This window comes from Cebidichthys violaceus, unplaced genomic scaffold, assembly GCF_023349555.1.
Source record: "Cebidichthys violaceus isolate CVI_PGR_0920_01 unplaced genomic scaffold, fCebVio1.0.p SCAF_2, whole genome shotgun sequence".
Lineage (NCBI taxonomy): Eukaryota > Metazoa > Chordata > Actinopteri > Perciformes > Stichaeidae > Cebidichthys > Cebidichthys violaceus.
In genome coordinates, this window is record NW_027176372.1 from 8,414,374 (window position 1) to 8,428,052 (window position 13,679).

General features: G+C 43.2%; 1 protein-coding gene across 1 annotated transcript; it reads right to left on the reverse strand.

Moving 5' to 3' along the window:
- Nucleotides 1-5,544: 5,544 nt before the first annotated feature.
- Nucleotides 5,545-10,610, reverse strand: slitrk4 (SLIT and NTRK-like family, member 4). Its single transcript, XM_068714231.1, has 2 exons — nt 9,155-10,610; nt 5,545-8,317 (listed from the first exon to the last, which is right to left on the reverse strand). Exon 2 carries the CDS (start codon nt 8,273-8,275, stop codon nt 5,690-5,692), a length of 2,586 nt encoding a protein of 861 aa, XP_068570332.1. The 5' UTR covers nt 8,276-8,317; nt 9,155-10,610; the 3' UTR covers nt 5,545-5,689.
- Nucleotides 10,611-13,679: the final 3,069 nt, after the last annotated feature.

Sequence of the window (13,679 nt, forward strand, 5' to 3'; positions counted from 1 at the left end):
ATATACATTTTCAGAAAACATGTAATACAAAAAAGAATTGTCTTAATGTAAGTAATCAACTGTTGACGTTTTATGTCAATATCTATTCTTGAAATGTTTACCTATTCACCTGTAGGAAGGCCAACAGAGGATGGCGTGTCAGTTCCCCCTCCACACATGCAGAGTGTCTTTTCAAAATAAACTTCTGTGTTCACAGGAAACGCACAGTTTCCTCTTGTTGTGTGGACACTGGATACTTTTTTAGGTTCTCTTACACAACAAAACTACTAGGTAAGGTTTTAGAAAAGACCATGGTTTGGACTGAAATAAGTAGTTTGCGTAATTGTGGTTATTTAAGTATGTGGGGAAAAAAGAGGGTAGATTTAGTCAACATTGACTTGGTTTCAGTCAGCACACAAACACTGATCTCCCTGATAAAAGTCCTGTGTTCTTTTGACTCATCCAACCTCCCTTCCCAACCGCCCTAAGGGGACTTTCTCGCTGTTTATCCTTCCAGTTGTACTGACTGTCTAATAATGATGCAGAAGGGTTTACATTGGAGTTAGTTGAAAGCCTGGCGCTTCTCATACAGACACTAAAGAGTGGGTCGGTATTGTTGCTAACTGATGTCTTCAGCCCTGATGACATCATCAAGGTTATTTATTTCAGACTTGACAAAGCTCCTCCAGAACCACAGAAGACATTACGCAACTGTTTCTACAGATTCAATAGCTCTTCTTGTGGCAAATAGACTGACCTTCATGTGTAAAATTGGTGGAGTGCCCCTTCAAATTGCACTAGGATACAACAATAATGTATCTTTGACAAAACCGGATGCAGACTTGATGTTCACTCTGCTAAATAACACAATACAATTGAGTTTCAATAGTCTGCTGATCAACCTTTTTACAATACAGAAGGAATGGAAACCAATGGTGTCTGGAATTATCAAAAGGGATAAACATAAATCAAAATGCACCGCATGGATATGAGAATGTTGTGAAATGATAGAAGTATGCATGAGTTCAAACTTGCAAACACATATGATCAATCAGATTTAGGTCAAGATTGAAAATAACAATAAATGAAGCTGCATTTTTGGGAGATGTCAATGGAATTAAGAAGACTATTGAATATTCACATTTGCTGTAATATTGCATATTTCAATGGTGACCATGAGATTTAAGGTCATGAACTGTTTAATATGTATACCTTGAAGGAAAGAAAAAAATCCCAAAACCTTTTTTTTTCTATGAAAAAAATAACAGTGTTCCAAAACAACAGCAGGTGTGTTTAGAGATCTAATACACACACTAACATTGAAGGAAATATATTTCTACAAGTGCTAATTAAGTAATACAATATTGGAATGACTTCTGTTTTTTGTTTGCTACTCTTTTACCTCAGAAATGCATTATTCCTGTTAGTTTTTAATAATAACTATATGGAATATGAATGGAATGATGTACAGTAAAAAAAGAAACAAAATAGAACAGAGATGAAAAGACAAACTGTAAGACTGCATATTGTAGTAACATTTGCACACAACACAAGCATTTTTTCAGAAAATAATCAGTGTATTTTCTCTTGTAATTGTGAAAGTAGCTCTCTTGGCGTAAACGTCCAATTTCAAAAAGTGAATTATATTTTGACAGTTTGGCTTACAATATAATCAAATGCAAATTACATCACATTAATTAAATAAAATTAAAGAACTAAAATAAGAATCTGTCACATATCTATTTATCCCACAGATAACACTGTGGTTGGACCAAAATAAAAGGTGTGTGTACAATGTGTGTTCAGTCAATAGCAGACAAAATAATCCAGTACCAATCCAGAAAGGAAAATAAAGAACAAGAATCCTAAAGTGGCAATTAAAAAAACAAGAGTAAAATGTATCATCATACACCATAATGCATCCTCTGAAATGTTCTTCACCTTTAAATTCCCAGAATAAAAGAGGCCAAATTAAGACAATATCAGAAATATATAAATTACAAACAGTTCTTTCTTTCTTTCCCTCTTTTCTTTTTCAGACAACAGTAATCCTCCCGCAGTCCTGTGACACCAGTTCCCACTCTCTGCTCTGTTCTTAGGTCACAGCGCCCCTTGTGGCCAATCCCAAACATAAAGCATTGCACTCTCCTTTTCAAGCACTGCTTTCCACACATTGCCCACTGCAGTTGCCCCCCCAAATCAAACCCCATCAGAAAAGAATGCACTCTGAGGTATGACAGGTATGAGTTTATGGCTCACAACAGAATGGCATAACTGTTGCTAAAGAAAAAAAGAAAACAATCAGGCTCCTAGTACAGGTTTCATTGTACGAGTGTTTGGTGAGTTAAATTGCAGTGAAAATAAGACATTTTCTCAGATTTCTACTGATGTCGGTAGCCCGACAAGGACCCCTGGAGCTTCCAGGAACAGAACCCTGCCCAGGAGCCAAGTCACTGCAGTAAAATGTTGGACTGAAAACACACTTTTCCGGCCAGTCTTTTTTTTAAAAAAAGTTTTTTTTATGCACAAATTATATTTCTGCTCTATTAAGGAGCACTATGATCGGAAATATGACAAAGGCAACGAGGGACGATAGAGGAGGGAGAGGGAACAAGGGGGCGAACGTATCACAGTCATACCCCCCACCGCCAACACCACCACATCCCTATTTTAGTTCTTAACTGCCAAGGGTATTAATAATTAATGAGGACAATTCCCTGGTGTCCGGGTGAGTCATACTTTCTGCTACTTGGTTTCCCAAAAGCCCCATAGGTTGGATTAACACAGAAACAGGAAATCTGAATTTTTAACCCTAAAGTGGAGCAAGCATGAATGTTTGATATGTGCCTAAAAACAGATGGAGCGATGATACCTGCTAGACAATAAGACCTGTGCCAAAAAAGAAAAAAAACTTCAAAAAGTACGGGCAAATTTGGGATGTTCAGATGTGGAAACAACAGAGAGAGACAAAATAAAATGAATGTGCATAAGGCTACACCAACATGGGTGGAAACTGGTATTATAACATCTTTGAAATCTGACTTTCTGACATTTTTTAGAGCATCACAAGGAGATCTGAGCCAGAAATTAATGTTTTCAAGCTTCGAATGTTTGGTTTAGCTTGAATATTTTTCATTAAATTATGATTTGAGCCAAACACAACAAAACTCAGTGCAAATGCACAACTAGTTTCATGGCTTTAAGTGTAACAAGCAGCAGCTTTTCTTGAACATATCACACTAAGCAAATGTATATTGCACCTGAGGGGGAAGCCACTGTTTGTACATGAACGAGTAGAACATTCTGTCACTTGAGCTGGACTCTGTCCAACACCGAGCTGTTGCACAATCCAACTTGTTCGAGGAAAAAGTCAAAGCGGGGCAACGGAGGAGTTGGCAGTTTCGGTGGCAGAAGAGTTCTTTGTCTTTTTTCCTTAAAAGTAAAGCAGCCTTGAGAGGCTGGGAGGACGTGCACTAAAAGAAATAGTGGGACACAGTGCAAATAGGTGCTGATTTTAATACCTTGATTTCAACATGATTATACAAGAGAAAATTAACCAATATACAGGAGATTTATGACCGATAGAAAATTGTATTTATTATACTTTCCAAGATACATTCTATTCATTTGTAATGTCAATAAACACTCAGAAGTTCAACGTAACAATACTTTTTAAATAAGGACCGGATAGAGTTAAGTTGATAAAATAATTTCGAAATAGAACCTGTCTTGACAATATAACCTCAAAACTAAATAAATTAAACAAAATTGTTTGAAGCTGTCATGACCGAGCAATTTCTTTTTTTTTTTTTTCTTTTTTTTTAAACTAATATTGCACATGGTGTTTCATGATATGATTCTGCCCGGATCGAACAATTTAGAGCTTCAATTAGTCGCCTTCCTCACCATCCCATCAATTCTGGAACCATAATCAAGTTTAATGCACATTTATTTTGGTTGCATAATGTTAATAAGAAACCTTTTACAAGATACTGTGGGAGATATAAGAATAAGGAAACGGCTTGAGACTTCACAGACTTCTATCAGGCCTCGGCTTGTCGTGCGACACAATGAAAAGGAAACATCACAGATCACATTTCACAACCCTCGTCCGGCGGGGTCGAGTTCTCCGGCGAACTGGGAGAAACAAGAACCCTTGAATCGACTCAACAGTCACTTCTGCTGGCCTGAATTAGCTCTGATGCGTCCCTCTGTCAAGTCCTTTCCACTCTTTGTGTATTATCTATTTTTAAATAATACCGATAACTCTTTAAATAATTCCCGCATAGAAAAATAAATGAACTATGTTGTTAAATTCTTTCACTACGAATTGAGAGCTGACAAGGGGAGGTGGATCACCGGTTGACTTATAGTTTGACAATTCTGGCTTGTAGTCTCTTGATGATGATGCTCCGTCGTACAGTGTGTGTGTGTGTGTGTGTCTGCGTGTAGATGTTTGTCCATCCTTGTAATTTACAAACCAGTCCCACAGATACAAATAATGTAAGACTTACAAAATAAATTCCAGGTTACGCTTACATGGCAAGCAGCTTTGTAATTATTATTATTTTTTTTTTCATCCTTGGGTTTTTATCATTTTTCAGAAACAACGTCCTCTGACAGTGTGTGTGCTGTTAGATTTCACCCAAAACATACAGGAACTGTAAGTAGCAACTTTGAAGAGAAACACAACTCCATTCAGAAGACACTATATTTAACATGGCTCCTTACACAAAGAGAACAAGTCATGAAATCATTCCCCCTCAAAAAAATAAGAGTTTCGTAGCGCCTAAACGGGAGCAGGTGTACTGCTACTGGTGTGTAATCCAGGCAAGGTGGCAGAGAGACTGCCTCCGACTCCAGAGAGCATCCCCAAGAACAAACACATATTCCCGCAAATTCAAAAAAAAAGAAAAAAAAGAAGTAGCATCCATTGAGTCACCGACTCTGTTAATCTCATCCCAGAAGAGGTGATTTGGGATACTTTCCAGAGCAAAAAGAACAACAACCGATGTGCCCTCTTTTTTTTTCTCTCTCTTTCTTTAAACAACGAGGGGTTGAAGACGGCGAGGTATATTCTCAAGCACTGTTTTCAAGACCCTTTTGATTTGGTTGGGAAAAACAAAAGGAGGAGGAGAAAAAAATAACAAGAACAACAACAAAAAATAAGAAGATAAGTACCCATTTCAATAGCAGCAACAACAAAAAAATGTATAATATGACTGTCTGGTTGCTTTTTAGGGTGTCCTGTGGTATGTGGGATTCATACATGTGGTGGCATGGATAATCCGAAAGGTCTTTTACTGTGAAATAGATCCACGCCGATTCTAGTAATAGCTTTTGTAGTGTGGAGCCATTTTGTCCATCTCTGCATTGGTCATTAAGGATTTCCAGAAGGCACTTTTTCTCTCTGTGTGTACGTGTGTGTGTGCATGTGTGTCTGTGTGGCTGCAGAAAGGGAGATGAAGGCAGAAAGCGAGCAATCTGGGGGGCTGAATGGTGTGTGTGTGTGTGTGTGTGTGTGTGTGTGTGGGGGGGGGGGGGGGGGGGGGGGGGGCAGAGAAAGGCAGATGTGTTTGGCTGTCTGTCTGCCTGTATGTGTGTCTAACCTCCCTCTATGTGTGTGTGTGTGTGTGTGTGTGTGTGTGTGTGTGTGTGTGTGTGTGTGTGTGTGTGTGTAATCAATGCACTAAACCCAACACAACAATCCCTACATTTTACTCAGTGCAGTCTGCTCCTCGAGCACCTGCAGGTAATCAGGCGTTCCTTGGAGCTTGGCCTTCAGCTCGTAATACTCACTTTTCCTCTGCTCCACCACGATCTTACTGTGGTTCCCGCCTATCAGCGACGACTTCTTCATCTTTTTATCCAGAGTTTTCTCCGGGTAGCGGATCTCATAGCCGCCCATCCCTATACTGTTGAAATCTCTTTTGCTGTCCAGAAAGTTCTGGATGAACATGCTGGGCTCGCGGTGGGGGAGGAACTCTTCCAGCTCGTCGATGGTGCTGAGGCGTTTGTTGCGCTCCAGGGTGGAGAGCGAGTCCTTGTCTTTGTCAGCGCTGTTCCGGAGGATGATCTTCTGCCTCTGCGAGTCCGCAAACTTAAACCCGGCATCCATGTCTGAGGAGCGTCCGATCCCGCAGGTGTGGCTCTTGCCGATGTGCTCGATGGTCTGCGGGATGAACGTCTCGCCTCCCAAGTCATCTCCCGGGATGGAGCCCTTTTTGCCAGATTTGTGACTGTGTCTGCGGAGCTGCAACGACATGGAGCCGCACTCCTGATTACCGAGCCCCTCCTGTCTGCCCACCGGTTTTTTATTCCGCCTCAGGACAAAGACTAAAAGGCAGAAGGCCACGAACACAGTGAGGATAAGCACCACGAGGATGCTGAGGATCATGATGGATAGAGGCACGGGCCCTCCTGGTGGTGCTTTGCCAACTCCAGCGGGCGACACCGACGTTAAAACAGGGGTGGCGCCGGTGAGAATAAACGGCGGTCTCGCCACAAGCTTGGGACACAGGATCTCATTTTTCAAGAGGCGCAGCTCAATGTTGGAGAACTGCACAGGGGAGGCACATTTCACCTCTTTGGCAGCCACTCCATCACTTAGCTTCTCTAGCCAGAGTTTGAGGGCGACAAGATCGCAGGAACACTCCCAGGGGTTCCCTTCCAGGTCTATCTGGGTCAGGGATCGCAGCTGGTCCAAGACCCCACTCACTGGTAGGGTCATGAAGTGGTTGTTTTTCAGATTGAGTCTGGCTAAAGAGACACCCGCAAACACGTAGGCAGGGAGACTCCGCAGGACGTTGTTGTTGAGATACAGAAGTTGGAGGTTCGGCATGGAGTCAAATGTACCCGCTAAGATTTCTTTTATGGCATTGTATTCCAAATATAGGTACTGTAAGTTTGTGAGGCCCAAAAACATCTCTGGGTGTAACTGCTCAAGTTGGTTCCCATTCAAATACAGTCTCCTCAAATTAGTGAGGTTTGAAAACACACTTTTCTGGACTGTGACAATTTGATTGCTGCCAAGATGTAGCAAATCTAAGCCCTCAAACCCTTGGAAATCAGTCGGGCTTATGTCACGGATGTAATTTCCACTCAGGTGAAGCTTCTTGGCATTTGGGGGTTTGGGAAGGAGATCACCTAAACTTTTAATATTCCTCTCCTGACAGCTGACGCTGATGCCAAAGTCAGAAGGGTGGGCTTTACAGCTGCAGGGCTGTGGACACAACAACGGAGGGGTCCGTGTCTGAAAGGATACAATCTGGCTATTTCTTCCAAAAGGGGGTAAACCGGCCACAATACCATTACCGTAAATCTTGGATGAGTCAGTGGTTTTTGGCGCTTTTGTGGCCAGGGGAGCCACAGTGGTTGGGGACATTTTGGAGGGCGTCTGCCCATTATCGGGCGGAGGCATCCTAACATCAAAGTCACTTCCTGTGCCCATGGGACAAAGCTCCTGTTTGTTTGTTTCTTTCAGGAGTCGCCCGTACAAGTCACTTGGTGTTTCACATATGGCCTCGCCGATAAAAATATTATAGGGCATGTTTTCAAGCCATGCCTTGAGAGGCGCTAAATCACAGGTACAGTTCCAGGGATTGTCATCCAGCTGCAGCTCTACAATACGCCCGATATGCTCCAGAACCCCCAAATAAGGAAGCTTCTGGATCCTGTTCCCCCTTATATCCAGGTGTGTGAGTGAGGCAAAGCGAAATATGTTGTCAGGAAGTAACTGTATGAGATTATCGTTCAGGATGAGCACTTTAAGCCTGTGCAGTTTGTTAAACGCTCCCTTTTCAATGTATTTTATTAAGTTGTAGTCAGCCTGAAGGTATTCCAAGTTTTCTATCCCTTGGAAAGTGTCCGCTCTCAGCACCTTTAACTCGTTGTTGTTCAGGTGCAGCTGTTTCAACGCGCTCATCCCCATGAACGCTCCGCCCTCGATGTTCTGCAGTTTATTGTTCCCCAGCTGCAGTGACACAGCGTGGGTGAAGTTGAGGAACGAGTTTGGGTAGAGTATGATCAAAAAGTTGTTCTGGAAGTTCAGGTGGTATAGGGACGAGGCCGGCGGGAAGAGCTGCGTGGGCCGGTAGACGGTGACCTTCTCGCAGTTGACATACAGCACGTTCTCCACGGACATGCAGGAGCAGGCGCTGCAGGTCTCAGCCATCAAGTCCGAGGCGGACGGGTCCGCCATCTGGGGTCCGTCCGACGCAGAGGGGGAGGAGAGGGAGGAGGAGACGGAGCCGGAGATGGAGGAAGAAAAGGCTGCCAGCAGGAGTACGAGCAGCATCTCGCCGGTTAGAAATCCTCCCCCAGAAAACCATTTAGTAACCTTTTGGAGAGAAAAAAAAGAGGACAGATGCATGCACAAACATTCACACACACAGGCGTACGTATGTGCAAACGAGCCCAAAGAAGCATGCGCACACACACACACACACACACACACAGAAAGCAAACCATCAAAAAAATGCATATTTCATATTGATCATACTGAAATTGCAATATTAAAATGTCTCTCAAGGATTGCATTATGAGTTATTCCTGTAAATATAACTAAGCAAATCATCATGCAAATGGTGCACATTTCTAACCACTGCACTTTTTCTTTTATCGGAATCATGGCAGTGAGTAGCTTTGGCTTTGAAACAATGATTCACCCTAATGATTTGGACAGCACACGTTTGATGCAGACTATTCGGGTACTGCAGGAAAAGTACCACATGCTCTGGAAATTACTCAAACCTGTGAACTGCTGCACATCTATGCGTCTTATTTCTGCCAGTCAAAGCATGAAGCATTGTCCTCGAAACCGTCTAAGACAGCAGCACGACTATTATTTTTCACCTCTCAGCGTATTCCATATAATCAAAGTCAAACGGCTGCAGTTTTCTCTCTTTTTCTTTTTTTTAAGGGGTTTCATTTGAAGCAAGCAGCAGCCACACCACCACCACCACCACCACCACTGAGTGGCACATTCAGGTTATTTAGGAAAGCAGCTGTGAGAGCAAAGGGGAAGATGAAGAATTGGGACTGTGCCGTTGCTGACATATTGAGAGGGTTATAGCCGCACACATTGATTACCCCCATATTTGACAACGACAATAAAAATATTCCTCAAATTAATAAAATCAGGTCATGATATTTTCAAAAAAAAAAAAAGACTTACCCAAAGCTGAGTCGGTAATGAATGCGGCTCCCTCTGGAGACACGGGGCAGCATTGGTGAGACATGGATGGAGGCAAACAGTCGTCCCCGCACGTACAGTTACAGGGGCGCAACAAGGTTTCTCCAGCCCCCTATATCCCCATGTAGGCTACTGTATGTCAACCCGAGCCAAGCAAACTGGCGGGGGTGCGGTGGAGATGGAGGTAGAGGAGGAGGAGAGGTGGGGGGTGGGGGGGGGGGGGGGGGGGGCTCCGATTTCACCCGATGCGTCTCTTGCTGACGGGCTCCTCTTGCTTGGAAAAATCACCCCTCTGGTCGTTTGGTCCCCAAGGTGGTTGTACTACCTCCATGGGAGAGCATTCATTTGGTTGCAGAAGAGGGGGAGAGAGAGAGAGAGAGAGAGAGAGAGAGAGAGAGAGAGAGAGAGAGAGAGTGACAGAGGAGGGGGTAGAGAAAGATTGGGGAAGACTGAGAGAGAGGGAGAGAAAAAGGGAGACAGCTCTCAGAGATCTTGACAGCGCGTCCGGCGACTCCAAGGCGTTATAAAGGGCGCAAGGCAGTCGGTGATGCGGTGAAATAAGTCTGTCATTCTTGGAGCTTTTTTTTTTTTTTTTGTTACAGCAGGAAACTGAAGTGAAGGAGGATGAGCAGAGGAGAGAAGAAAAATTGGAGAGAGAGAGAGAGAGGAGAGAGAGAGAGAGAGAGAGAGAGAGAGAGAGAGAGAGAGAGAGAGAGAGAGGACGGCCAACACTGTGCGTCTGGCTTCAGCTCGGCTCAGCAACCCCCCAACGATCCAATGAATAAATACTGGTCTGTTTCGAGCGAAGTTGCGCACGGTGGCAATGCTTCAGAGGGCGAAAGCAGCCGAAACGCTCCCATCAGGTTTGGCATGTCGGTGTAATATGTTCCATCAAGGCAGTATTAAAATCCAGGTCTTTGCCCGGACCCCCGGTGCAAAAAAAACAACAACAAAAAACAATTGCTTTTCCCGATCAGTTTATTTGCAGGCGACAGCAGAAGAGATGCTCATTTCAGTGTCCATTCAATGGGAGGGTTTTTTCTTTCTTTAAAAAAAAGGAAAGAAAAGGGAAGAATGTCAAAAGGCAAGCACAGAGAGAAACTAGAGAGACAAGTCAACAGAAGCCGGTGCATACAAAAAATGAATAATGCAGTTATTCAGCCTTTTAGTCCGCTGCGGTGCAAGTGAAGAGCTGGAAACTCCGCGCATCCATCGGTCCACAGGAATAAAATTAAAAAAAAAAACTTGTAGCGGGAATGTATGTGGGGATTTTTTAAAGCCCCCCCTAAAAAAATATCCAGTTGGAGAAAATGGAGGGAGTTAAAAAGAGAAGGAACGTGAGCTTGTGGTCTCTCCCCCCACACACACCTCCTGTGAGACAGAACAGTATCCGTGTCAGGCGCGCAAGTGTGCCGGCTCCTTCTGCAGCCGCATTCACCGAGCTTCCCACACGACTAACAGAGGCGAATGCAGAGATGTGGAGGAGAGAGAGAGAGGGAGGGAGAGACAGAGAGGGAGGGAGAGGGAGAGAGAGAGGGAGTGAGGACAGAGAGAGAGAGAGAGAGAGAGAGAGAGAGAGAGAGAGAGGGGGGGGGGGGGGGGGGGGGGCTTCTCACATAGCCCAATGAAAATGAAAAAAAAGAACTTCAGACCTTGAAAGAGATCTGTTATTTTGAGCGCATACTTTATTGGCTTTATTTCTGACACTTTATTCTAATCACCCTGCATTTTTTTAAAGGAGGCTGCAACTCTTATTTTATTTAGTATTGTATCCTCCGCGTGCAACCTCTAAGGGGATGAAAGCAAAACAAAAAAAAACCTGCCAAATCGTCGCATTGGACTTGACTTGCGCGACACGGCTAGAGCGCAACCCCGAGGTCCGATCGGAGAGAGAGGGAGTGAGAGAGCAAGCGAGTGAGAGAGCGAGCACGCGTGTGTGTGTGTGTGTGTGTGTGTGTGTGTGCTTAAAACCTGGCACGGGAGCGCGCCTTGTGAGCGGCATCTTAAATAGAAGGGAGAGAGTGGAGGAGGGGGAGAGAGGGGGTTATTATTCAAGAGTGCTGCAGTCAGACGGGCTGCAAGAGGGGGGGAGAAAAGGGGAGAGGAGGTGGGGAAATCAGTCAATCAGAGGGCTCACGCGGTTCACATTTGTTTCTCCCCTCTTTCTGTGTGCTTTGCGGAAGAGGAGGGATCGGAGCGGAGAGGAGAGGAGGTGGATGGAGAGGAGAGGAGGTGGATGGAGAGGAGATGGACACGAGCGCCCGTAAGGTGTGGCTACACCCCTCATTTTTTTTTTCTCTCCAAAAACTGTACAAGCTGCTTTAAATGACTGACACGACCTATCTCTCCGTCCATCTCCTCCGTTCATTTATTCATGCGGGATGAGTCCACGGGCTGAGTGTATAGTGGCAGCGTGTCGCGGCGCCCGCGCACTCCTGCCCCCACAATGCAGCGGAACCCCCCCCCCAATGTGAGAAGGAGAAAAAAAGGGGGGAGTTGCACTAGAAACCCGACAGCGTTCTTCGGGCCTCACTTGAAGCCCGCACCTCTGGTTTCCTCTTGCAGGAGCTGGAGAAAGGGAAGATGGGACGAGTGGATGTCAATCGAGCCCAGCCTCGTGGCACGGGTGTGTTTGTTTAAAGTCTGCAGGTGTGGATGGATGTGAAGCCACTGAAGTTTCCCCACACTGAACAAATTGAATGCTGTGTGTATTTCATGTTTTAAACTGAAGTGGCTTTTGCCACACCATGGATGTATGTATATATATATATATATATATATATATATATATATATATGTATATATATATGTATATATATACGTATATATATATACGTATATATATATACATATATATATATACGTATATATACGTATATATATATATATGTATATATATATATATATATATATATATGTATGTAAATATATATATATATATGTGTATATATATATATATATATATATATATATATATATGTGTATATATATATATATATATATATATATATATATATATATATATATATAAACAAAGTTTTGATCTTATTGACGAAACAATACCAACTCAAGATTCACTTGCTGCCTTCTTTTCTGGAGCTTTCGACCATAAAAAAGCTAGTAAGTAGACATTGAGTTTGAATTGCTTTCTCAATACTGAGCATGTTGATTAACAACACTGAAGCCCAAAACAAAAAAAATACGTAACGTGTTGAAAATGCAAAAAATTAAAAAAGAAAAATGCATGCCACATGCTTATGAGGTTTGATTTCTATGTTATAATCTGCTTATAGCACTGACAAATTATAGTAATAAGCACTCATGAATATGCATAATGCATTGTATTGTTATATTATAAAGCATCAAGAATATGAAGTATCATATTACTATACAGTGCTATATGCAGATTATAACGTTATGTTCTAAAATAAATACTAAATTGTGTGCTCTACCGTATTACTTTTGACTGCAGTCATAGCACACACTCCTATTGCTCAACATTGAATTGGTTCGTTTAGCTGTAGAGCTTAATCGTGATATTTGTGTTCTGTGAAGCTCATAATTTAATGTAATGCATCGTCTTCATCTGAAACTGTGTTCCGATGATGTAGTCAATGTGTCTGTCAAACTGTGTTTCCTGTTTGACGGGCACATTGTGCCATTGCACAAAAGAAGCATACACATTCAAGGAAGAGTAGTGAATTGTGAATATGTATTTATGACATTTCTTTGTCTTCCTTTAATGCAACTCCCCGACAGAAGCCCGCTGGTAATTAAGAACCCTTCAAACTGCAAGTTATCCTCTTTTGATAGAACATTCTTGCCTCATTTATTTTCCATTCTTAGAACAGCCTTCTAATATAATTCAATCTGAAAAAAACAAAACTGGGGTGTGGTCGAGTTCCTTAAAAAAAAGGAGCAGTGCCACCTGCATGGAAGCAGCGCATCGCGAGTCCCTCCTCAAAACCTCCCCCCTCCTCAAAACCTCCCCCCGGTGTGTGTAGATTAACACGTGGGGGCTGCAAGTGTGCGCTGATATTTGACAGCCTTGGACGTGTTCCTGCTCTGGCTGTGAGTGGCCTGAGGGAAGCAGGCCTACTAGAAGAATGAGCCAGACAGTTGGCAAAGCCTCTGCTTCCGTCTCAGCTGTCGTTGGTAGTCTGGCCATGTGGCCGAGACACTGCTTCCTGTGTCCAAACACTGGGGAAAAAAAATACAAAATAAAGAAAAACGCTTGAATCTCATGTGCTCTAATCCCATTTGTTGGATTAAAATAAAGCACCTTATTATGTCCTTTTAAAAAAAAAAGGGATTTGTGTGTTGCGCTCCCTCATTTGCTCTTTGTTTTGGCCCTTTTATTGTAGGCACTGTGAGTGCTGGGAATGCTCTCCTGTGCTGAAGGATTTTAAGTGTTTGATGTGTCGCCCCCGTCTGGTCACAAAGGTAACTGCAGCGCATCCATGGGGGACATGCAGGTGATGCTACTCGGGTGAGGCCTGTTCGCTCC